General features: G+C 41.1%; 1 protein-coding gene across 3 annotated transcripts in view; it reads right to left on the reverse strand.

Moving 5' to 3' along the window:
- Positions 1–27,356, reverse strand: part of BRF1 (BRF1 general transcription factor IIIB subunit) — a 231,604-nt gene that overhangs the window by 94,684 nt on the left and 109,564 nt on the right. For all 3 annotated transcript variants that reach the window (XM_048853602.2, XM_048853604.2, XM_048853603.2), the window contains 4 exons: positions 15,532–15,658; positions 12,374–12,413; positions 12,192–12,284; positions 11,117–11,395 (listed from right to left, as the gene is read on the reverse strand). In XM_048853602.2, the coding sequence (XP_048709559.1) occupies positions 11,117–11,395; positions 12,192–12,284; positions 12,374–12,413; positions 15,532–15,658 (539 nt within the window). The remainder of the gene's footprint in view (positions 1–11,116; positions 11,396–12,191; positions 12,285–12,373; positions 12,414–15,531; positions 15,659–27,356) is intronic.

Raw genomic sequence — 27,356 nt, forward strand, 5'->3', positions numbered from 1 at the left:
CCACTGTGAATCCAGGTCAAAGCATAGCTCTGTTTTTACATACTTTGATTTTAATTGTGAAAGTATAAACTATCAAGTGATTTTCTACTCTACCACACCCAAACACAAACCAGAGTAATAAAATTAAGTTTTCCAAAGTATTTTTAATTGTCAACATTAACAATACAGGTCAATTAGGAAAAGATTTTTTTTTTTTAAATACACTTTGCAAACTAAAAATACCTGACTACTATCACACAATGTAACTGCTGGCTATTTTTACCAGTAGTCGAGGGCTTAATCCTGCAAACCATAGTTATAGGAGCAGTCCCTGCTCCTACACTTGCACACATGCTTAAATTTAAATAAAAAACAGTTACTCACCTTCTCGTAACTATTATTCTTCGAGATATGTTGCTCATATCCATTCCAATTAGTTGTGTGTGTACTGCGTGCACAGCTGTTGGAACGTTTTTCCCTTAGCAGCACCCGTCAGGTCGGCTGTGGAACCCCCTGGAGTGGCGCCTTCATGGCACTCAACATATGACCCTGCCGACCAGGTGCCTCCTCAGTTCCTTCTTGCAGGTTACTCTGACAGAGGGAAAGGCAGGTAGGTTTGCAATGAATATGAGCAACACATCTCAAAGAACAACAGTTACGAGAAGGTGAGTGACCATTTTTTCTTCGAGTGATTGCTCATATCGATTCCAATTAGGTGACTCCTAAGCCTTACCTAGACGGTGGGGTCAGAGTTATGGAATCGCAGATTGGAGCACTGCTCTACCAAAAGCTGCATCATCTCTGGCATCTATCCTCTGGGTCGGAGACAAGGTGGACTTGTTCACGTTGAGGAGGAGACCCAGTCTCTCAAATGTGGATGTGGCCAGACCAACCTGCGACTCCACCTGTTCTCTGGTGTGCCCCCTGAGCAGCCAATCATCAAAGTAAGGGTATACCTGCACCTTCCTCCTTTGGAGGAAGGCTGTTACCACTGACATGCACTTGGTGAACACTTGTGGTGCTGTCAACAGGCTGAAGGGAAGGACTGTGAACTGATAAGGTTTGTGATAGACCAAAACCATTAAGAAGCATCCGTGAGCAGGGTGAATCGCTATGTGAAAGTACGCGTCTTTCACGTCAAGGGTGGTGAACCAGTTTCCCAGATCCAGAGAAGGGATAATTGTATTGACGGAAACCATGCGGAACTTCAACTTCACCATGAACTCGTTGAGTCCTCACAGGTCTAGAATGGGTCTGAGACCTCCTTTAGCTTTGGGGATTAGGAAGTAGCAGAAAGAGAATCCCTTGCCCCTAAGATCCTGAGGAATCTCCTCCACCACTTCTATAGCAAGGAGTGCCTGCACCTCCTGGATTAGGAGTTGCTTGTGAGAAGGGTCCCTGAAGAGGGACGGGGAAGGGAGGGTAGGAGCAGAATTGAAGAGAATATCCCACTTCCACCATGCAAAGAACCCAGTGATCCGATGTTATTTGGGACCACACATGGTAGAAGTGGGATAGACTGTTCAAAAAACAAGAGGAAGGATCCGGTGTAGAGACAGGTGCACCTTCAAAATGTCTATTTTGAGCCCGATGAAGGCTTAGTCGGGCCCTGGCCCTGTCCGGATGGGGGATGGGAAGGCTTATACTTGCCATTCCTACCCCTGTGCCTGTAAAAATCCTGCCTCGGACAAGGAGGATACGAACACTGTTGCTGTGGTTTGGGCTTAAACAGCTTCCATTGGGTTGCCAGGTATGCATACCCAAAGATTTCATTGTCGCCCTGGAGCCTTTGAGGCTATGCAGTCTGGAGTCAGTCTGTTCAGCAAATAGGCCCAGCCTGTCAATGGGTAGATCTTGCATAGTTTGCTGAACCTTGGGCAGGAGCCCCGAAGCTTTCAACCATGAACTATGCCGCACAGCTATCCCTGAGGACAAGGTGTGCGCTGCTGAGTCCACAATGAGGCCTGCAAAGAGGTCCGCGCTACTACCTTGCCCTCCTCGACAGTTGCCCCAAACCAGCTCTCTAAACTTCAGCACAGAGTTCCAGGAGTTAAAACTGTACCTGCTCAGGATTGCCTGCTGGTTGGCAATCCTGAGTTGTAAGCCCCCCCGTGGAGTAAACTTTGCGTTCGAATAAATGGGGTGAGTTCTGAAGTGTGGGAACCACTCCTCCCTTGCTTCCAGTGCTGCTTCTGCACCGGTGAACGGGATCGGTGTTGGGCTGGTCCTACGTTCTTCGGTGTCGGGGAGTCATGGTGCTGAAGGTCTCTACCGGAGTCCTTTCGCGGTGCTGCCACTGCCGCCGGGGCACTGCACAGCAGGAACTCGGTGCCGGATCCTGCCGCACCAGTGCGGGTTGTGGTCTAGTGCCACCTCCATAAGGAGCAGCTTCGATCTAAAGTCCTGCTCCTTCTTGGTTCGGGGGCAAAAGCCCTTACAAATCCTGCACTTTTCAGACTGATGTGCTTCCCCCAGACACTTTAACCAAGCGTCATGAGGGTCGCCTGTTGGCTTGGGCTTGTTGCAGGACTTGAACCCCAGGGCCTTAGGCATGTACGTCCCCCAAAGAGAACACACAGTCAGGGTGGAAGGTAACCCCCCTCCCCCGCCCCCCAGTCCAACAGCTTACTAACTACTAACTAGAACTACAATAACCAAGAACTGAACAACTACAAAATACAAACAGTTTGAAAGAGAAGCTAAGGAAACGTGGAGAGCTTGCAAAGCAAGACGCTACAGTTCCAACAACCGTCACTGGCAGCAACAAGGAACTGAGGAGGCACCCAGTCGACAGGGTCATACACTGAGCATATTGAAGGCGCCACTCCAGGGGGCTCCACAGCCAACCCCACGGGTGCTACTTTGGGAAAAACTTTCCGACAATTGTGCACCTGGCGCATGCACACCTAATTGGAATCAATATGAGCAACCACGTGAAGAAGAATTCTCTATTAACGTCTAATTTATGCAGTAATTTATGCTAACTAGATCCAAACTTACTGAACAAAATAAAACTGCTAAAGGAAAACAGAAGCACACCAAAATATTCAAATGTATCTGGCAACTCACTTAAATTGGCTATTTCCAGGGCTCTTGATTATGCAGCAATTTCCCTCAGCAGTTGAAGAGGGAATGAGCACATGCCGTTCCAAAGTAAACTACCTTTACCAGGGATTATTTTAACCTTTTCATAATACATAGGGCAAAATTCCCAAGATACTTTCTAATGCTGCACATTGATTTATCATTCATCATACTTCACCCCAGTAGCTAACCCCTGCAAAATACTGCTTGCACTCTTATATTTCCTTCTTCCCAGGGCAAGTTTTGTGGCTTCTTGACCTAGGTTAATAAGTCTTTATTCACAATAGCAACTGAGATCATAAGGACTCCCTGAACTGAACTGGGGACCATAGTCTTGACATTTCAGATAACATGATGAATTGTTCAAATAACATTCTTCTAACCAGTTATATTTTCAAGTGAAGTCAATGAAACTTCCATGTAGTGTCTATACATTTTCTACAATTCCCTAATGAACAATTTCAGTTTTAATTGCTTTTGTCTTTTCGCAAGACAGGGTTTTATTGGGGGTGGGATAGCAAGGCAGAAATATACATGCACACAAAGGTGGGGCAGGAGATAGTATATAATCTATACATATGAAAGCTGAGCTATTCCACTTTTTTTTCCCCAGCCCTTCTCTTGATTCCAGGTCTGTTTGTGTGTCCCTCCCCTTGCCCCCTTAGTGCTCCACTCTATTCTCTTGCACACCTCTCCCTAATGAATCATTAAAGCAGTGGCAGCAGGACACTGCATCTCTGTACTTCCTCTCCTCCTCCTGCAGAGGAATAGCAGCATGGCACCAGCTGAACTGGTTGTTTCTTCCCACCTCCTGAAAGCTGTACTGATGCAAGCTGGTGTGGGGACGCACAGCCTCTGAGGCATGTACCTCTTGGGTGCTTAGGGGGGACTGAGTTGAGGTCCTCATTTGGAATAGATTCTTCTCCAACCTGAGCTGCAGCATCAGTGAGGGAAGAACGAGTTCTACAGCCACCCCTGGCTAGCAACTAACATCTCAGTCTTTCAGAAATATGTAAGATTCTTCAATGAAAACGTGCACACAGCTGTTTGTGTAGACAGGGGTGCACTGGTGTTTTTAGTGTAAAATTATATACACTGTACACAAGATTTACATAAAACTCACATACACTGTTAAGTAAGAAAATCATGCATCTGTAACTTATATCAAAGACTCCAGCATGGGCAGCGGGTGAACACGGACCTGGTGAGGCTAGTCCCTGGCCGGCCCACCCCTTCTGTCCAGGGCCCTACCCCTCCCACTCCCCTTCCACCACCAGAGCCGTCCCTCCTACCCCCACCAGCCCTGGGCCGCCTGAGCACCTGTCCCCCCAGCGCCGAGTGGGCGGGCAGCTGAGCACAGCCCCCAGCATGGTGGGCGAGCAGGCAGCATGACCCCCAGCCCCGGAGTGTCGGGTGGCACGAACACCGGTTCCAGCCATCCTGAGTCCTTGGCTGCAGGCCAGCCCCCAGTAGTGCCCAGGGCAAGGGCACCAGAGCCCTTCCAAAAGTGTGGGCGGGGCCCACGTGGAGGCAAAAGCAGCCCCCTGACTGTGTCCCAGGTCCCCCACCCAGGGCAGGTGGAGGAACCAAGGCTCCCCACAGCTGCTTGCGCAGCTCTCCCCGACACAGCTCCGGGGGGGCACCCCGCCCGCCTGTGGCAGGTCCGCGACTCCTCACAGCTGCCCGCATAGCTCCTACCGTAGCCGGGCTGCGGCTCCAAGGCCCGGCCTGCCCCTGCCCAGCCAGAGCCGGGTCAGGAAGAGCTGTGCAAGCAGCTGTGGGGAGCCGGCATGGAGTCACAGACCCTCCTCCTATACCCCCGGGCAGGTGGAGGGTCCACCATGGCTCCCCACAGCTGCCGGGTGAGGGCTGCCCAGACGGGCTCCGCACTCGCCTGGCCTGGCCGGGGCTTCAGGCACAAGAGGAGGGCAAGGGGGCAGGGTCTGCCCTGGTGAAAAAGTGGACGGGCCAGGCCTGTCTACTTTCAAAAAGTGGGAGGGCTATGGCTCCCTGCCCCCCACTCCCGGTTCCGGCGCCATTGGCCCCGGGTCCCAGCTACATGGGAAGGAAGAGCTGCAGCAGAGCGAGGGGGACTGGGGGTGGGGCCATGCAGGCTATTTGAGTAGGCTTAGCCTTCCCCTGCCTTTGATACCTGCCACCTGTGGACTGCAGGTACCTAAATCTGCATGCAAAGCAACCTATCCTGAAAAATGATCCCTCACTCTCACAGATCTTGGGAGACAGACCAGTCCTCGCTTACAGACAACCCCCGAACCTGAACCAAATACTCTCCAGCAACCACACACCACACAATAAAAACACTAACCCTGGAACCTATCCTTGCAACAAAGCCCGATGCCAACTCTGTCCACGTATTTATTCAAGTAACACCATCATAGGACCTAATCACATTAGCCACGCCATTAGAACACTTCAATCTCTTTGGTCACTCGATTACAGACCTAAAAGTGGCAATTCTTCAACAAAAACACTTCAAAAACAGACTCCAAGGAGAGACTGCTGAATTGGAATTAATTTGCAAACTGGATACAATTAACTTAGGCTTGAATAGAGACTGGGAGTGGATGGGTCATTACACAAAGTAAAACTATTTCCCCATGTTTATTCCCCCCTCCTCCCCCCACATTCCTCAGACGTTCTTGTCAACTGCTGGAAATGGCCCACCTTGATTATCACTACAAAAGGTCTTGCCCCTCCCCCCTGCCCGCTCTCCTGCTCATCTTAAGTGATCACTCTCCTTACAGTGTGTATGGTTAACACCCATTGTTTCATGTTCTCTATGTATACAAATCTCCCCACTGTATTTTCCACTGAATGCATTCGATGAAGTGAGCTGTAGCTCACGAAAGTTTATGCTCAAATAAATTTGTTAGTCTCTAAGGTGCCACAAGTCCTCCTTTTCTTTTTACAAGTACTCCTGTTCTTTTTGCGGTTACAGACGAACACAGCTGCTACTCTGAAACCTGACATTATCATACTGTCTGCAGCAAGATCTTCACATCTCATTAACAACATAAGGAAGGCTCAATCACAGATACAATAGTCTATCAAGACTGCCAAATACATGAATTATAGGTGGTTAGGTTTGAAAGGTTTGCTTGCATAAAGATGTATCACCCACTTCTCAAAAATTGTAAAGATACAAGTCCTTCCACAGAAAAGTTTCCAATGAGATGCTCCCATACAGGGAATACATTAAAGGCAAATTCTTAAAATGATTTCCCTGTGTTGCATAGATAAATCTAGCAATTGTGCACCTAAGTGATCACACATTTTAATACTTTCAACAGGAGGTGCTTAAAGCCATCAAAACAATTGCATGCTTAAATCAGAGATAAAGAAAGAATAGTTGGGACTGGGAACATAATTGGTCAACCTGATGACCACATATATTTAATATAACATGGGACAATAAATTAGTAGCTTTATTTTTCATATGTAAATAATTACGATTTAACAGCACTTCATAATCATAGGACTGGAGGGGACCTCAAGAGGTCATTTAGTCCAGTCCCCTGCACTCATGGCAGGACTAAGTATTATCTAGAACAGTAGTTCTCAACCTATTTATCATTATGGGCCACAGGTTAAGAACCACAGCACCCCACCCCAAACTCCCCTACACACCCCTATGCCCAAAGCCCCAGCCCGCCCACAGAGTTGGGCCAGGAACAGACCCAAGGTGCAGGGCAGCCCCTACCCTGACCCCTCCATGCGGCAGCCCCAACCCCGGACCCCGCCAGATGCCGCCTGGCAGCAGGGTGGCACAGCCCCGAGCCCAGACCCCGCTGTGCAGAGCACAGTGGTCTGGCAGCCCCGAGCACAGACTCCGCTGTATGGGGCAGGACAGCCAGGGCCCTGGACCCCACCACACCAGGTGGTGGGGAAGCCCACAGCCCCGACCCACAGGCCCAGCAGCCTTTAGCATACAGCAGCTGTGTACAACACAATTCACTCAGGACTTCAGCTGAGCCGCAACTGTGTGCTAACTGGGCCGCGGATTGAGTACCACTGATCTAGACCATCCCTGACAGGTGTTTGTCTAACCTGCTCTTTGTCTAGCCTCCCTAGGCAATTTATTCCAGTGCTTAACCACCCTAACAGTTAGGAAGTTTTTCCTAATGTCCAACCTAAACGGCCCTTGCTGCAATTTAAACCCATTTCTGCTTGTCCTAAGCTCAGTGGTTAAGGAGAACAATTTTTCTCCCTCCTCCTTGTAACAATCTGATGTACCTGAAAACTGTTATGTCCCCCTCAGTCTTCTTTTCTCCAGACTAAACAAACCCAATGTTTTTAATGTTTAATTCCCTTGAATTACTAATCTATTAGTTTTTAAGTCTTGTTAGCGAGTTTCTTTTGTATGACATTTAAACAAAATGTAAGAGACAAAAAGATGACAAAATAAGAAGAAAACAAAATAGAGTTAATATTTGTTCATTTTTTGTTACAAAGGCCATTGTTTGGGGTAGCTGTTTACATAGGGCCTTATTCAACACCCACTGATGTCAATGGAAAGATTCTCTGACTTCAGTGTGTACTGGATGAGATCAATAGTACGAATGAAGGCATAAATACAAGGGAAATGTATGTAAATGACAAACAATTGGTTGTCAGTAACAGGGAGCACAAAAACTTTGCAATAGATTTTTTTTTTTAATCTGTACTTTACAGTCACTTCGCTCCGGTAGGCACAAGATGGTACTTGCAAAAGTTATTTTTGATTATAAAAGATGTTTACTTTTATGAGGAGGTGCAGCTGCATGTTACCACCTGCTCACACTACACTGTTTGCTAATGTAGCCCTACAATGACTGCTCATGAAAATTTACGATATACCAACGAGCATACCAAAGATAATTTGTATGAATTTGGCATACAATTTAAGCCTTGCATTTTCCCTCTGCCGCACTTAGTTTCAATCCTTTCTCACTTTCCATCTTGGCCAAAATATTTTGAGACAAGCACAACTTGTGCTAAATGACAACAAGGGGAGGACAGGATAATAGCCTACAAATGTATGAAGGCTGTAAATACTAAGGAAGATGATGAGTTATTTAGGGTGGTACAAAGGGACGTAAGTAGGAGTAATGGAAAATAAATTACAAAGAGAAATTTTATATAGAATACCAGAAAAAATGCTTTGAAAATAAAGTCTTTGGTATTTGACTACGACAATCTCCCAGAGAATAGTGGAAACCCTATTATTTGGGGTATTTAAAACTAGAATGAACAAAATTCTAGAAAATATGTTACAAGTGAAAATCCTGCCTTGGCAGAGAAATGTAGTGGCTGACCTACCAGATCTTCTCCATTTCCAGCATCTGTTGGGTAGCTATGATACAACACAATTCACTCAGGACTTCAATGCTCATGAGTTCTGTAATAAACTCGTCTTTATGGTTTAGAACAGCATGATCAGCATTCACAGAATATAGTATCCCCTTCCTTTTACAAATTATAAGCATTTCACTAAAATATACAAACAGGGTATACACAAAGCCTCATTGTGGGTGAATTCATGTTTTCATTTAGTACGCAGGAGCATGTACTTCATTGCTACTGATAAGATATTCAACAAGGAGAATCTGGGTTTTCTAAGAAACTTTTAAGATAATTAAAATAGCCAGATCCAAAGCAAAAGAATCAGCCTTGGGCAGGATTCTATGATTAATACCTTGTATAATAAAAAAATCAACAAGATAGAAGCAACTGTAAACACTCAAAAAGAAACCCAACTGAAATGTCCCTCCTGATTAAAGTATTTTTAGAGACAATACAATCTAATGCATCGCTTCTACTGAGCATTATACTGCCTCTTAACTGCATTAATGCAGTAACCTAGTGTGCTCTCTTTGTGATGCAAATTCACTCAAATACTGTGCTTTCCATAAAAAATTCACACATATATTGCATTGACAATTGCAGATTGGGGAATAACCCTAAATGTCCTTCAATATCTAAGCATTGCATTTAAGTCTGGTCTATACTATCAGTTTCTGGGGAGTCTTCTACTGCTGCTGCATCAGTGAGAGATTTCCTCAAACAGCTGAAACAGACACAATCATAAGTTGACATATCACATGCAAAAGCCAAGTAAAAGATCTTTAAGGGGACCTACACCAGAGATTTTTGGAGAAGGAAGGTAATTGGGGTGAGGAGGATGGGAGATATCCTTCCCTCGAAGCTAGAGATTTACATATGGCCCCTGCAACCCAAAAGAATCAGCTTTGGGAAGGACTAAAGGCTACAACCAAAACAATAACCCACTGTAACACCTAAATTTAATCTTTTATTCATTCTGGGTATACTTGGAAATTTGAATCCCTGTCACAATGGAGTTGGGATTTACCAGAGGGATATTTTTTTAAAATAAACATACCAAAACCCAGTTGATCACTTGTAAAAATTAAATGAATCTGGCAGCCCCAAAGACCATAGACCTCTATTTTTTTTTACAGAACCGGTAGAACACAGGGGCAGTCACAGACCAAGCTGCCATATATTTCTTTGCCCACAAACCTCAAGCCCGACTTGGAGGAACATATCTGGGAGTGACAGATTAGTTCCATCTGTAAATTCATTCAGTCCTTGGACCCTCCATTAAAATTGCCAATGACAGTGCCAATTGAGGTTTTCATTATACGGACATGTTCACTGGGAACTGGACTGAAACCACAGACTTGTTTTTCAGAGGTCATTGAACAACCATCAGACAGCAACAATTTTCAGCTACTACTGACCTCTGTTAGATCTGAACCACTGATTTTGAGGTGAAGTGATGCATATCCCAATAGTGTGAGCCATCTATTCCTCCCACCATTAATTTTAATTAAACAATCAATTTTTTCTACATCATTTAGCTTGTGCATAATATGGGAAAATAAATTATACTCATCCGCTGCAGTTCTGTGACATGAGCAGTAAAATGGTATAAGGTTGATTTTGTGTGGTCCTTCAGTCTAGCTGTGGAGTAGGATAGCATCATCTATCTTGAATAACTCACATAAACTGTTATAAGAGCTAAATTAAGACACAGTCCGTTTAGTTGGATCTACTCATTGAATCTGCTGACTGAACAGATTCAAAGACAGATAAGCTTTATGGAACAGAAAATGTACTGTAATATAGAAAAAAATGAGATTCTCACCAAATATGTTCAGATCTGAGATTCATGAAGGGGAAAAAAACGCTCCATAGAGTTTCAGCTTACATATAAAAAGGCAAACACACCTCCTTGAATCATTGGTTGTGTGTAGTAGCCTTCTGTAACTCATGCAAAATAGAAATTTTCAATTGTTCAATTCAGCTAATGCTGTCCATTCGAGTGCCATTCTATAAAAAGGTTTCAGGGATCAGAGAAAACGAAATGGAACATGCCAAACAAGATATTAACAAAAATGCATATCAAGGGGGGAAAAGCATACGCTATATTGTATGCCAAGTATTTTGAACATTTGCAACTTTACAAACCACTGAAGAATGAATTAAATATAATAGACTGATTCTTGACTAAGAGCAAAAGGAGACAGCTTCCTTGTTTGACTCCAATAAAGTATTTCCTGAAAAATGTTGCGTCTCTTTTGAACTAAAAAAAAGTTACCTAGAACACGGGTATTTAAGATTTTCATTTCCAATTATACTTATAAAGAAAAAATCCACTTGTTACACATTGCTAATTGGAAGTATCAAATAAAACAACATAATGACTGCAATGTTTGAAATATCCATATCAGCTATCATATCAAGGTAAATCTGTTTTACTACGTTTAAGGGATATAAATCCTGAACCTTCCTGAGCAACTTCTGGTACTGGCCAGTGTCAAATACAAAATATTTGACCAGTTGAACCACTGGTCTGATCAAGATTGCAAATTCCTATGTGTCTACACTCTTCCTATAACATTTACATTTCATAGAATTCCTATGTCAACAACCATGCAAGTAACTGGAAATTAAACAGTGAAACCACAACAGTTTGCATAAGTCTGACATTTCTATTTTAAATTTCGGCTTACATTAATCTTGTACTTACTGTGGTCTCGATCCTTAGGGGATATACACTCTTGTATAGACTCTGTTATCCCAAGGCTGGCAGCAGTAGGGAGTGGGCCAAGCAGAGATTCTAGTGCAGGTGGCCATACAGGAGTTTCATTTCCATTTTTGCATTCTCTCCCTTCATTTTTCTTTAATCTATCTTTATCGAGAAGTTCATTACAAAAGTCCTTGTTTAAATGATTAGCAGCTGCTTCCAGTTCTTCATCTTCTGCCTCCTCCTCTCCAAATACGCTAGCAGTATTATCTTCTATAGATTCTGTAATGGGGGGAGAGGGGAGGAAATCAAATAACTTCATACCATCTGTTACTAAACTAAGTACATGAAGAGCAGCTCACTTAAAAAAATAAAAACCATTAGAGAACAATCTGCAGAAGAACAGAGAGTATTTCAGTACATTGTATGAATATACGGAATTTCCAGATGTGCTTTAAAATCATTGCTTTAGCTTTTAAAATATGTCTCTTCTGAAAATAATAAGTTAAAATTGCTTCTATTGTGCAATAATACTGCAAGTAAGTAGTTCTAGTAATAAGAGCTAAATACTTGTCATGATAATTAAGGCTAATATTCAACCTATAAACAGTACTGTGAAAACCTTCTGTGTGGGAATACAGAGGCACAAAGGTACATGCCCACTGGTTTGGGGTAAATTTCATGTTAACCTGAAGTACCAACACCACCCCTGTTAAATTGCACTTGAGAGTAATTTGTCACAGCCATTCATGCCATTACAATAGTTCTATTTTTTAAAATGTATACAATTTTGGTAAATTCCAGTACTACTCAAGTTGATGTCTGATATTTGAAGCATGGTATTTTGTGGGCTGGCAATATGCATTCCATTCCTCAGAGAACTCCAATCTAAGTCAAGACTTAAATGTTTTGTTGCACCCAACATTTCACTGCATAATGTATGAAACTGCATAAATATAAATACACAACAAAGAAATGGAGCAGTATATAGCATAATAAAAGATCATACAAAATAACGTGAGTAGGATTTGACCCCCATTGCTACTTTTAAAATATTCATCGTCTTTTATATACTTACCATCTTTAGTCAAATTTGCTAATACTCCTTTTGCCTTTGGCCTACTATTTTCTAATTCATTCTCTATTTCATCTTGGTAAATTGATATTTCACCTGTGGCAATTAAATAAAAATAAAGTTCAGAAACCATTCATGTTATTTGGTGTAGCCAAGTGATTCAGTGTATTGAATGGGACTTGTACCTTCAACATCTTCAAGCTTTTTTGACAGCGCTTTCTCAAGCTGAAAAGAAAAAATGAGTAACAGAATGAAATATGAATATGCTACGATTAAATCATTTTAATATCTGTTCCTCTATTAAGAAACTTAAATACACATGGTACTATAGAAAGATGGTAATGTACATTTCTTCCATAAAGTGTTCGTAATCTAGGACAGACCAGACAGACAAAAGACAAGTATCAAAATATTGTTTGAAATAAAGTACTGATTAAACCTATATCTCAACCTGACAGAGAGGAACTTTCACACTGTCTCACCTAAAATGAGGCGCCGACTCTCCCCTCTATCCAAGCACAGCTCAGACATAGTGGAGAATAGCAGGTGCAGTTGCAGCTCCCTGATTCTTGGCCACCCACCCCCAGGAGAAGTTGCAGAAGCTGGGTGCCTACTCTAACTTCCATCACCATCGTAAAGTCCATAATGGAGTTAATGCTAGCAGACGATCAGCTATAGGGGAGCTCAGTTGCATTGGAAGAGATTTCAATCCGTGGCCATAAGCAGCTCAAAGTGAACATGGTGGACCAAAAAAATCCAGCCTCCGAGAAACATCCTAATGTTAACAGTCATTCTTGTATTTCTCAGACTAGTATTTCAGATACCTGTGTTTAAACAGGGACTCTCCTCCTCCTCACAGTCCAGCTTGTTTCTCGTACAAAAATACTTCCGAATTCTAACATTGTGGTCCAGAATATCGCATCTTAAAACAGGATGCGGTCATGTTTTGTACAAACTGTATTTTAACACTAAATATAGTATTTTATACAAACTGATTCTGCGGTTAAGTAATAATCCTGTGTTTGTAACAGTATATTAATTTCACTCCAACAGACTAAGTCACAAATTCAACATTAGGCAAAAAGATGTGCTAAGAAGAAGCAAGCCTCCATTTCAACAAACTCAATTCTGTGTGAACCTGAAGCAACTTCATTGTCTACACTCATGTAAGTGAAGAGAATTTGACCCTCTCTTTCTTGTTTATTGCAAATTACCTGGATGTGCTCTCTGATGGTGCCAAAAAATACTAAAATATTTTATAATAGAGGACAAAACCCATTTTGGGTGATTCTCAGAGGTACACAACATCCACAGCATAAATGGGAGTTGTAAGTACTCAAGAACTTTGAAGAATGTAGTGTTCAGATTATAAATGTATTTCATTCAAACGTTACAAATTAAAAATAAATGAAAATCAAAAAAACCCAGTAATTGCAAAACTTTGGAGCACTAGCTTTCAACTGTCAACCTTACTGACACTATCTGTCAACTGTACTCTAGCATCTCCATATATAACTGATATTTTTAAAAATCATCTAGAGCACACACATAACATACTCCTCTATGTAACTATACTAATAAAACCAATCTGGTGCATATGATTATTAATTGGCTATTTCTCAAAAAGCCATGCTCTATTTCATGGCAACGTTTATCTGCTGACAGACTTTTAGTGGGACCTCCTCTTGGTCTCCACATGTGAGTAAACACATCCCTCCCCTGAACAGGCACACTATTTCAATGCTAACAATAGTGTACACAAGTAACAGAATCTGCACACACAAAGCCCACATGGCTGCAGAAGTTAGAACCTACCACCACTACATGAACAAGCTATGGCAGGAAACCACCACCCACAGATGTGCGTGGGCAAGAATGTAAGTGAAGACTGAGGTCTAAAAATATGACCCACAATGTCTAACCAGGCTTTTGTGTAAAATCTCCAGAGGACATCATAACATTACCAATATTAAGGATGTTCACTTTCAGTAGCAAATAACTTGAAACGACATTTAGGACGGTTACAGAATATTTTCATATAAAATACTTGTCAAGCCAGTATTCCTCAAATGAACTAAGCCACACATAAAACCAGTCTTTCAAGTACTGCATGTTGTATCACGAAACAAATTCTATGCAATCTGATTAGTCTTAACACCAGTATTTATTTTTGTATAACAAGAAGTTAGACAAAATTTTAAGTAATGCCTCATTTCCTAACCAAGGGTGTCGCTAGCAAGAACAACATTTGCAACATTTTTTGATCCAATTAACAAACAAGTACTTTTCCAGCTGTGACCTTTGCTAAGTAGGGTAGAAGAGTGAATGTAGCACATATGAGAGGAGCAAAAATCAGGCAGCTCCTCAAGGTTCACATGCAACAAAATCAGCTTAGCTGGTCGAATGAGAGGCCCCAATTTTGTAAGGAAAAAGAATCTTGACACTAGTATGAGGTGGCGAGCATAGTGGAAAGACTCATGCAGAGCAGGTAGGCAGGACGCAACTACAAAAAAGTAGTTAAGAGAACCATGCTCAGAATGGAGATCTGGCACCCATGCCAACATCGTCTTCCCAGTGGGGTTGAAGACTGGTCATGGGGTACTGAACCCTGAATCCACAATATAAAAATTAGGTGCTCAGCAGTAAATGCCTTGCAAAAATAAGTAGTTTTACTAAAAACAGAAGTACAGCTGTTGCCATGATATTTAATCACCAACTTCCCCGGATTTGCACTGAGCTAAGCAGTGACTTTGCCCTTTCCCCTGTTCTTGCAGTGGTTGGCTAAGACTGCAGATATGGTTTAGGCCCTCAACAGGAGACTTTTATGGCTACTATTGATAGGAATCTGGATGAGTCTGATTCTCTGGAGGAGTTAGTGAAAATGGTGTGGAAGAAATCTTACCGCACCTTTTAATATGTGGCTGGTTTTAATGTCAGGTTTCAGAGTAGCAGCTGTGTTAGTATTAGAGACTAACCAATTTGTTTGAGCATAAGCTTTCACGTTCTCTGTATGTGTGTATAAGTTCCATTCTATGCATCCGATGGAGAGCTGTAGCCCACGAAAGCTTATGCTCAAATAAATGAGTTAGCCACACATTAAAACCAACAGGAGTACTTGTGGCACCTTAGAGACTATCTCCCAGCCAGTACAGAAAAAAATATAAGTTTGTTTGTGGATGCCACCACCTATGCCTCCCACCCTCCCCATGAGAATATGGTGGTAGAAGCAGGAATAGCTAAGGTTAAATTGGTCAGTCATGGCATGGCACACTATCAAGTCCAAAGATGAAAACAGAGACAGAACCACAAGCAGCTCCAAATACAAAGTATTGATAGAATTCACCTCCTGTATCTTTAATTTTCTTTGACCAGCAGTAAATGAAGGAGGATCGCACTCCTCTTCCAAGTCAATCTTCATAAATTCATCTATAGTTAGCTGACTCGTTGGTGTATCTTCAAATTCTGTAAGCCTAACATATATACATAAAATTAAAATCACAATATTTTATTGTGGTATCTTTTAGAACATTCTTTTTTAAACAAGCAGTTTTACAAAAGTTGACAAACTGCTAAATTAAAGATTAAGCGTGTCATCCCAAGAGACTGTGGCTCAAACAAATAAATAGATCATAAAATAAATAAATAAAATAATAAAAAAAATAATACCACCCAGCTCTTATACAGCACTTTTCAAAGGAGATAAATATAATTATCCCCATTCTACAGATAATAAAACTGAGGCACAGGAAGGTGAAATAACTTGCCCCAAGTTACCCAGCAGATCAGTGGCAGAACTGGGACTAGAACCCAGGTCTACTAAGTCCCAATCCATGCCCTATCCACTAGGCTACACAAAAATCAAAATGATTTTGATGGTCTCATCTGTTCCTAAATAAATATTCATATACATGACAAAACTGCCTTTTGATTAGATACAGTATGTAAGAAACAGTAAGTTTTTGTCAAGGAGAGATTCTGGACCTAAGTTCCCTCTAAGCTCTGTGGCTGCGCAGCAGGCTATCAAGGGCCATGCAGGTGGGGAGAGGCGCCTCTCCCCCAGCTCCGGCGGGGAGAGGCACCTCTTCCCTGGCCCCGGACTGCTGCAGCAAGAGAGGGCTGGGGAGAATCCTCTCTCCCTGCCACAGCTTTGAGACAGTCTGCACACCAAGCCCCATATCTATTGCCCCACCCCAGAGCCTGCATCCCCCACACCCCAACCCTCTGTCCCAGCTCTGAGCACCCTCCCACACCCCGAACCCTTCATCCCCAGCCCCACCCCAGAGCCTTCAACCCTAGCTGGAGCCCTTACCCCCCCATGCCCTAACCCTCAGCCCTGAGCCCCCTCCCACACCCCGAACCCCTCATCCCCAGCCCCACCCCAGAGCCCGCACTCTCAGACAGAGCCCTCACGCACCCCGCACCCTAACCCTGAGCCCCCTCCCACACTCCAAACCCCTCGGCCCCACCCCCACCATATATCACCTCCATATTGATGCACGTAACAAAATTCATTCTGCACATGAACGTAAAAAATTAGAGGGACTATTGCTCTGGACTGGAACAGCACAATCACTCTAGGTGATAAACTGGAAAAACCACATGGAGAAATAAATGCCTACTTTCTGGCTGACTTAAATCAGGGTTATTAATCCTAATAAAAATTCACCAAATTTCCAAACTAAAATATGTATTTATCATTATAGCACAGGAATAAGCTTAAAATGATTCTTAGTATATTAACATTACTGTTAATTTACACAAAGCAGGTCTACAAATAATATAATTTCAACAGTTTTGAAACAACCCATCTTCCCAAACAGAAGACAATGGACTGCAATGGAGAAAAGGGGTCATTTGTTCATTGAATAAATGACACACATGAATACTTGTAAATATATACAGTAAATAGTAATAATATAATTAGCACTTGTTCAGTGGTTCCATTTTAAAAGTTACTATGTTAAGAATATAGAATCTCTCTGAAATCTTTCAAAAGAAAAGAAATTACGTAGGACCAATTTGTTGCATTTTCATCCACCAGTCTCAACATTTGGTGGTTAAGTACTACTCTACTTTCTGCAGATGGAGAAAATGAGACAGAGCAGTAAAGTGTAGAGCTGGTGGAATGATTTTGGGGAGGCCAAAAATGCCCTTTTCACAAGATTGAAATTCTCCATTGGAAAATTTCAAATTTGGCCAAAGAAATTTGATGTTCCTTTAGGAAACATTTACTTTGGGAACGCAAAATGATAGCTCCCCAGCTGATAACCAGGAAGGCTCTTGTCAGTTTCATTTTCTCCCACTCACAAGTGCCTTCCACATGGGCAGCCAGGAAGCCAAAAAATATTGTTTCAGTTCTCCTGAAATAGAATTTTTCAGAATTTGTTCAAAGAAAAATGTCCAGCTTTTCATTTTTTGTCCTGAACTGGGATGAACATTCTTCCAAAACCTGAAAATGTTTCACGGGATGGTAATTCCATTTTTCCAGACAGCTCTAGCTAAGTGGTTTGCCAAAGGACACAGAGCACTAGACCACAATGCCTCTATGCATTATTCTTATTTATATTACTTGTAGCCCCCATAACCCCATTGTTCTAGGCACTGTACAAAGAACATGAGACAGTCCCTGTGCCAAAGAGCTAACAATCTAAGTAGGAAAGAAGCAAAGGGTGGTAAAAAGAAAGTATTATTACCCCCATTTGACAGATAGGAACTGAGGCACAGAGAGATTAAATGCCTTGCCCAAGGCCACAGATAGGCAGCACAGAAACGGATCCCATACCTCCCAAGTCTTAGTCCAGTGCCTTAACCACAAGATCAGCCATCCTCTTGTAGTTAACACTTATACATGACCCTTTCTATCACAGCCTGAACAGTGTTCATAAATTCATATACTAAATACTTATTATATTAGTGTCCAGACGCCACAATCAGGACCAGACCCCACTGAACAAAGTACTGTGCAAAACACAAATACACCTGGTTCCTGCCCCAAATTCGGTTGCTACCTGAGGCCCAATCTTGCAAGCAGTTCCACATGGGTGCACCCTGCACCTGTATGGAACTTGCAGCATCAGGTCTTCAGAGAATGTGTAGTGAGAAAGAGAGGGAGATATTATATATCACACACTTGCATGTGCACATACTTATTTATATATAGCTAAAAAGTAGTGTAACTACTTTCCTTAACTACCTGCTTGAAATATCTCACCATTATACATTGTTTAAATTATGTACAAGATATCAGCCTTTCACCAAATTGGTCAGTGTTTGAGATAAGCCATCAAGTTCACAAATTGCTAAACACTGTAGTCCATACTGCAAAACACGTGACAACATTAGTTTTGCAGTTACGAAATACTGATGCAACCTTAACTGTTGCATGTTAAATTTCAAGGGTGTATGAAATTGTCATAATAAAATTTACTTCCTAGATGAAATTCTACATAAAACTATATCTCACTTTCATTTTGTTTTCACTTTTCATCAAAAGAAAAATTAGATCAGAGTGGCCAGTTTTAAGCTATGTGTAAAGGGAAAATAAGTAGATGTACAAATTAAGATATTATTTGTCTTGACACCAAGTTAAAAAAGGCATTAAAAACTGAAATTTGGCAGACAACTATTTTCTATTTGTAGCAGAAGCAGTAGCAACCACTAGAGTTAAGGCTGAAATGCAACTTCCAATATAACACAACCCCCCCCCCTTTTTTTTTTAAATGATTTAGGACAAACCATCTCAAAACAAATTCCTTTGGGGCCAAAATTGTCCAGAGTTTGGTCTGTGCCAACAGGCATCCCCCACATATACTTTTATCCCCCCGGAAAAGATACAGTAAAATCTGTTCCGCTGTTTTTGTTCAATCCACATATGTACAAAAATATACTTTCCCTCTGTGTTCAGTTCAGAAATGTTGCACACAGCTCAACAACAGCGGAATTTTATTGAGACTTGGTTTGGTTTGTGGATCTTACTGGAGTATAAAAAACAAGGCAAGTCTGAAGGAAACCAAGGCAGCCATCACGCAGCTATGGGCACTGAAATTTTTTCACCTATGCACACCTTCCACAGGGGATTTCTTAGCCCTACCTACAGCTAGGAAGGATGGGGATGCCCAAGTGCTGCTCACTTAGCAATTCAGTTTTTCTGTTCACTCACTGAAAACCAAATTTTCAAGGGCTTTTAAAGTACAGACTACAAACACTTTTGAGAGTTCCAGGAAATGCAAAATCTGAGAGGGATAGAATGTACAAGGTAGGAAAGGCCATGAGACTCCTCCCACCTATTCCCCAAAGAGGAGGGGGGATCAGTTGAAGCTGCCATCAAGGACTGAAGAGGGCCAGAAACATTTTTTTAAACATTTCCAGTACTAATACACGACCAACTGACTGACTGCCTATACATACACAAAAGCCTGACTCCAATTCTGGGGAGCGAACAGCATGGAAGAAAGGCACATTGGAGTAGCAATGGTGGAGCTTTGGAAAGAAGAACAAAGTGTTGTGGTTCTGGAGGGAAATTTTAAAGATGCATACACAGGATATGTACTTTTAACATTTTATTTTATGTTGTCTATTACAACTTGTCTTTTTAAAATGTTTTAAAGGGTATTTTAGTGCATAACAAACAAAAAGAGAAAGAGTTACATAGGAATCAGATTTCAGAGTAACAGCAGTGTTAGTCTGTATTCGCAAAAAGAAAAGGAGTACTTGGGGCACCTTAGAGACTAACCAATTTATTTGAGCATAAGCTTTCGTGAGCTACAGCTCACTTCATCGGATGCAAATCAGAGTTCAGAATATTATATCAGATACCAAAGGAAAACTGCATTGTAAGTTACGTGGTATACAGAGATGCTTAATTACTATTTGTATTATCTCTTTTTACAAAGAATTATTTAACACAGTAATTCAAAATTCTAAATAATATTTTTTCACATCCATATAATATTAATTGTAAGTTGAAATATCATTACTAACATTTTGAGCAACAGATTGACTTGAGAGGCTATCTGTAGAATCTGAAGAGTTAGTCAACTGATTTGCCTTTTAGTAAAGTCTCAGAATATTAATATATGTGCCCCATCATTTATTGTCTGAGCTTCCTTCAGAATTGTTGACCCATAGTATTGTATTCAGTAGCATGAGGCAGGTTCAGACTTCAAGTTGGCACAGAGGTGATACAATAGATTGGGTAGACATGATTACAAGGTGTTTGCTAAATAAATCAGTCTATTTTTACATTATCATCCTTTTTTTAAATACACACACAATATATGCATCAATATCATACATACACCCCACTTTGTAGAGGCACTGAATACAGATATCAGAGAAATGGTTACACACTTTACACGCTACTACTTATGTAATAAACTAATATACTATATTTTATTATTATTAAAGACAATGGTCTAATATTTCACAGGCTTGAGACTATGATGAGCATATATTTTTTAAAATATATATTTGTGAATATATCATTAGTAAGTATTAAAAAATTAGCACCTTGAAAAGGTATATGCCTGTACATGTGCTTATACTTATAAGCTCTAACACTTATGTAATTGTTAATCGTAAACTTTAAAGCCCTGCAAACACTTACACTGGTGCTTAACTTAATACACGTGGTAATCCCATTGACGTCACAAATTATCCTTTGGATTCTTGGAATTTCAATGTAAAAGTCCCAACAAACTTTTTTTTTAAAAAAAAGGAATTTGTTACTTCAAGAACTGAAATGTTTCGAGCACTTTATAAAACACTAGTAGCTGAAAGCCATGCTACCGCAAAAGTGTATTTCATAAAATCAGAGTGTCTCAGAACTTAAAAATTAGACAGACTGCAAACCCCAGCGATGACTGAACCTGGTGACATTCTAAACAGAAAGAGCTCTCAGCCATGCTTGCAGCTGTTTCCATCACTTCACACTGACTCAACAGACATTCTAGACTTCAGAGTGACAATCCTGAAATCTTATTACATTGATTGCATTGTTAATATTGGAAATTAAAATACACTTATGAAATTTAATGGTTGCCCTTTGAATACGCTATATGATTTCCATGAAAAGAATAGAAATACAGCCTAACCTTACATTAAGGGAGCTACTCAGATGCAGAAAGTCAAGCACTTAGGGAACTGTTTGCAGCATCAGGGCCAAGACAGTATTCATAAATTGTAATTATTGTACAGAAGATATCAAAGACAGTAAACAAGTAGTGTTGTACGGCTGGTGGCGTAAGAAAGCATCTAGGTATATCTCACTAAAATAATTTCCCTGGCATTACAGAGGCTTTGGGCATCAGTGCACCTTGATTCCGTCTGTTCTCTGCCTATGGCACACCATAGTTTAGGGCATGTTTACACAGCAGCGCATACGTAGCTAGATTACTTACTAAAAGTTCTAAGACTCCATTCCTGTTCTATCCCAAGCAAAAGCAGCATATAGACAGACCCAGACCCTTTGTTTCTCTCCCTCCTCCCAGCTTTTGAAAGTATCTTGTCTCTTCATTGGTCATTTTGGTCAGGTGCCAGCGAGGTTACCTTTAGCTTCTTAACCCTTTACAGGTGACAGGATTTTGCCTCTGGCCAGGAGGGATTTTAAAGGGGTTTACCCTTCTCTTTATATTTGTGACACCCTTAATCTCCAGAAAGATGAAATACTTGGGGTTTGGTGAGGATTGGCCAGGGTGGTGGGTGGGGGTGTTCAGTGGCCCATGATATACAGGAGGTCAGACTAGATCATCTAGTGGTCCTCTCTAGCCTTAAACTCTATAGGTACGTCTACACTGCAAAAACAAAACAAAAAAACAAAGACGACCCTGTGTCTACAGACTTGGGCTTGCGCTATGGTGCTAAAAATAGCCATGCAGACATTCCAGCTCTGAAGCACAGGGAGGAGGCTGGGTTTCAGAGCCCATCTACACATGGCTATTTTTAGCACCTTAGTGCAAACCCAAGGCTGCAGACACAGACTTTGAGACTTGATGACATAGGTTGTTTTTTTTATGCTGTGTAAGTAAGTAAGTGAGAAATTGAAATGTACTGGTAATTTGTTACTAGTTTTGTAGGAAGTAGGTTTAAATGAAATGTTACACATGAAATTGGACCCACAGAAAATGGTAACTTTTTCCCATGAAAACCGAAACAGACAACCCAACTACTAAGGTACTGCATGGCACGGGAAGGACAGCCAAGCTGGAAGTTAGTCCAGAGGATTGAGAAGATTTTTTAGAAGTGATTCATCCACTTATAAACCACTTTGAAATTATTTGCATACACATTTGGTGGGGCATTAAGTATTTTCGAATTCGACTTCTTAATTCAGCAAAGCAGTTGTTGGTGACTCTCTATAGCTAATGATGCAGGAGAAGGATGTGGACTACCACCACTATCAACAACTCCTCTTCTTCCGATATCTCTCCCAGTTTTCTAAGTCACCTTTCCACACGACATCTTCTTGAAAGAACCTCAATTGATTCTGACATACGATTGTACCTCCCTTAACCTTCCCTTTCTCAAAATGCTTGAGAAATTCATCTCTCCAATTACCTTTCACACAATTTTAGTGTGGGTTTCGCTCTGCCCACAGCACAAACACACACTTCTCAATGGAGTCATTGCCTTCTCCCTCATTCTCCTTGATCTTAATAGACTTAATATCTTCTCCCTCAATATTCTTAACCTTAGTACAGCATTCAACATTATGGAACTTCTAACCTTGTGACCACCTCCCTAGCTATGCAGGCATCTCTGGTCCTCTCACATCCTGGTATTACTCCTGCATATCAAACTGCTCACCTCTCTACCTCTGGTGGCAGAAGACATTCAGATCAAGATGGAATGCTGCATGCTTGGACCTGAAGTCTATACGAGCTACACACTGTTGCACTGAAAATAGGGGCAGCTGCAGTCAACACAGATTTATACACGCTATGTATGGACTACTTCTTTTCCAAAAAGTTACCCATGCAGCCTTGGGTTGAAGAAACTTTCAGAGTCCATAGTGTAAGCATATGGACCAATTTATCAATTTTTTCTTCCAATGATTTCACCCAGATCTATAACAGCAGAAGCTTTTGGTAATGATGGCTTGGGATTTGTTTTTGTTTTTGTTTTTTTTGGGGGGGGGGGAGAGGGGAGTGTGGGGAGAGGGGGTTGGTCAACAGAAAAATTTTGCTGTAAGTAGAGAGGTTCTCTCTAACCAACTGCCATCCATACACTGCAAATGCTTTGAAACAATTCTGGTGTAACGTTCCACTTTCCTCTAAGTGACATTTCACTACTGTACTGAAGTTTAAAAATAAGATGTATTTATTTCCATTGAAAAAACTGCCTCAGATCTTCAAACAGGGATCAGGGCCCTGTTGTACTAGATCCTGGACTAACATTGTGTCGCTGCTCCAAAGAGATTACAAGTTAGCATTTAGCAATATGCAACAGGTGAATAAATGGATAAACAAGGGGGAAAATATTGACTGAAGAAAAAAGGAGATAGTGGAGACAGGTACATTATCTAAAGATATAAATGTAAGGGATAAACAAATAAAAATATTGAGGAATTTAAAAGCCAATTCTTTTGTATCATCAAAACTGATAGAGAAAATAAAAAATTGACTAGTTAATATTTGTACAGTGCCTTGAACCTATGAAGTAATATATAAATCAATATTATTCCAATTAGACTGGAGATGAAACAGATAGAATTTTCAGTGCATTTATAAATATTTAATACATTTTGTTTCAACAATTAGGATGAGTTGTACTTTTGAATTCTGTGCCTCAAATTACAAAGCTACAAGGCCTTGTGAAGTGATTGTTAAGGTTATTTACTGAAGCCCTGCCAAAAGAAAAAGAAAATGGTTTTAAACCAAACATACAAGTTGAAAGTAATTAAGATCTCTTATTTTAAATGCAAGTGACAGGCTCTGTTGTGTCACCATTATGTTTTGTTGCTTTTACCTTGCAAAATGGGTTTCTTTTTATGATCAGATGAACAATTCTGCAAGGAGAATCTGAATTACTTAATACCCATTAATGTCACACATCTGTGAGCCTTCTGCTGAGAACTACTGTTCTGATAAATAGCATTGGCAGATTAATTGGCCCTAAGGCTAATAAGTAGGGCCCAATACACCCCAGTCCCCAGAGAAGAGGGTAAACTGACCCAGCCTGCACTGTCAGAGGCAGTTATGCTACAGAGGATTAGGATTTATCTCCCAGGGAAGGAGGACACCTATAACCTATAGCAGTGGCTCCATAGGTAGAAAACTGCCATGATTTACACTGAATGGGCATCTCGCCCAGGTGCCTTGACCACACCATCTCCCCAAACCGCACTGCCCACTGTTATGACCATGTAACACCAACCGCAGTGACGGAGTTGAGAGCACATTGTCCTGATCCAACCCCTTCAAGGCACATTTTCTGCCTCAGACACTGGCATAATCCAGGAGCAAATCCACCCTTCAGCAGCAGTTTAACAAATTGGAAGAATAACTCAAATAGTAAGGCACAATCAGGAGGCTCAGAAATACTATTATTATTTTTAATAACTTTGACTACAATTTGTAGTTTGGTTTCAGAATTTTCAGGGAAAAGTACTCAGCAGTATAGATGATATTTTAACATTGTCTATTAGTACCTACAACTAGTCCCATTCCCATCTACACAAAGCGATAACAGTTCTTAATACAATACAGCACAGAAACAGTAATAATTAAAAATAAATAAAACTCTACTTCATATGAGAAAGATATTTAAGCATGTGAAGCAAGTACTTATTAATTCAGACACTTCCATTTAATGATATTTCAAGATTCTAATTCTTGAAAGGAACAAAAAAAACCTTGGCTACAGAAACACTTATTCAAAGGGATTTTTTATTTGCCTTAGCTAAATACCATATAATGTGCTCTTATTTCAAAAACATCAATCAAGTTTTATAGATTCATGATAAATACAGTTGTAATTATAGCTCCCTGAAAATATTCAGCTGTCACATTTACCTTGTCAAAGTAAATAACGCTGTCATTTTAGCTGATGTGTATGACTTGAGTAAACATTTCAAAGCATGAATTTTACAACAAGACTTCTTCACTTAAACTGGTCAACATTAAATTTACTTCCAACTGCAATTTGCTATGCTTATTATTACTCTTAATAAAAATTAACACTTAAATATATCATCTTAAAAGTATATTATAAAGCGCAGAAATCATGAATTATAAAATGTGTATTAAAGAACATGCCCATTGACCAGACAGAAAAGTGATGTTAGTATTAATATATCCCCATCATCATAGCATACAAGCATCTCACAAACAATGAATTTATCCTCATAACAACCCTGTAAGTTACGGAAATATCATCATTCCCATTTTGAAGATTAGGAATTGTACCACAACTATTTTTCACAACTGAAAAGTGAAACTAGTACTTAATATCTAATTAATTAGTTGCACCTAGATGCTCTATTGCTGATCACTGGGTAAAAAATTTCCTCCGAAGACAAAATGTAACAAAATTTTGGTAATATTGGAGATAGACAAATTTACCTACTGAAAGAAAAAAAAAAGGAGAGGTTACTTAACTTGTACACTAACTGGGGTTCTTCAAGATGTATCCCCTGACGGGTACTCCACGTCAGGATGCACACACCGCCCTGTGCTCTTGCTTGGAGATTTTCAACAGCAGTGTCTGCAAGTCTGCGCCTGCATGTTCTGACTTGAGGGTAATATTGCGGGGGGAGGGGGAAGAGAACCCATCACCACTCCAGGTCCTTCTCAATCATGAAAGGACAAGGAGAGACTCTGAGGCCCACTGGGGTACAGAAACCCATTTGGATAGACTGTGTTGGGGATGCAGACTGTTTTGAACTAGGCTCAGAGACACAGAGAATTATAGCATTCAAAAACCAGTCGGAGAACACTTCAATCTCTCTGGTCACTCGATTACAGACCTAAAAGTGGCAATTCTTCAACAAAAAAACTTCAAAAACAGACTGCTGAATTGGAATTAATTTGCAAACTGGATACAATTAACTTAGGTTTGAATAGAGACTGGGAGTGGATGGGTCATTACACAAAGTAAAACTATTTCCCCATGTTTATCCCCACCCCCACCTGTTCCTCTGACGTTCTTGTCAACTGCTGGAAATAGCCCACCTTGATTATCACTACAAAAGGTTCCCCCCCCCTCCCCCCGCCTGCTGGTAATAGCTCACCTTAAGTGATCACTCTCCTTACAGTGTGTATGGTAACACCCATTGTTTCATGTTCTCTATGAATATAAATCTCCCCACTGTATTTTCCACTGAATGCATCCGATGAAGTGAGATGTAGCTCACGAAAGCTTATGCTCAAATAAATTTGTTAGTCTCTAAGGTGCCACAAGTACTCCTTTTCTTTTTGCGAATAGACTAACACGGCTGCTACTCTGAAACCAGACACAGAGAATGTAGTCTTATACATTGGGTGTCACAAATGTACAAGATGCCATGTGACCAGAAAGTTGTAGGCAAGTATTTGCTGTGGTTTGTGGACTCTTATTACATTTTTATAACAAGGTTGGACATGGTGACAAATATGTCCCTGGGTAAATAGGTTCTGACAGTGAAGGAATCCAGAGCGGCCTCGATGAAGTCTATATATTCAATGGGTGAGAGGGTAGACTTTTCCATGTTAAGCGGAGACTCAGTGAATGAAATAGAGATAGGGCTTTCATGTTTGCAGTCTGAATCTTGAGGAACGAATGTCCTTTCAGGTGCCAATCATCTAGCTAGGGAAAGAGGATTCCCATCTGTAGCCACGGCATGTGTGGCCTTGTTGGTGGCATCGAGCAATGGTTGAAGAGATGCTTTGGCAACTGTCTGACTTCTGTAATAAGGGCCTGAAATTGCGCCTTCTAATCCTGAGGCAGGTAATCAATAAAAGATGTAAATAGTTTGTGAAGTCATACTTTGCTATAAGGGCTTGGTAATTGGCTACTCTGAACTGTAGAGAGGCTCTTGGCTTGGTTCTAGTCTCTATGCTTCGAAGGCACTGAGTCCGATGTCAAAGACAGCACCACTTTGGAGGATTTCTCAGTGTGCAACTTCTTGGTCGGTGCCACAGTTGGTACCGGAAGGAACAGGAGCATCGGCAGCATCCTTACCAGGACATGAGG

This window comes from Caretta caretta, chromosome 6, assembly GCF_965140235.1.
Source record: "Caretta caretta isolate rCarCar2 chromosome 6, rCarCar1.hap1, whole genome shotgun sequence".
NCBI lineage: Eukaryota > Metazoa > Chordata > Testudines > Cheloniidae > Caretta > Caretta caretta.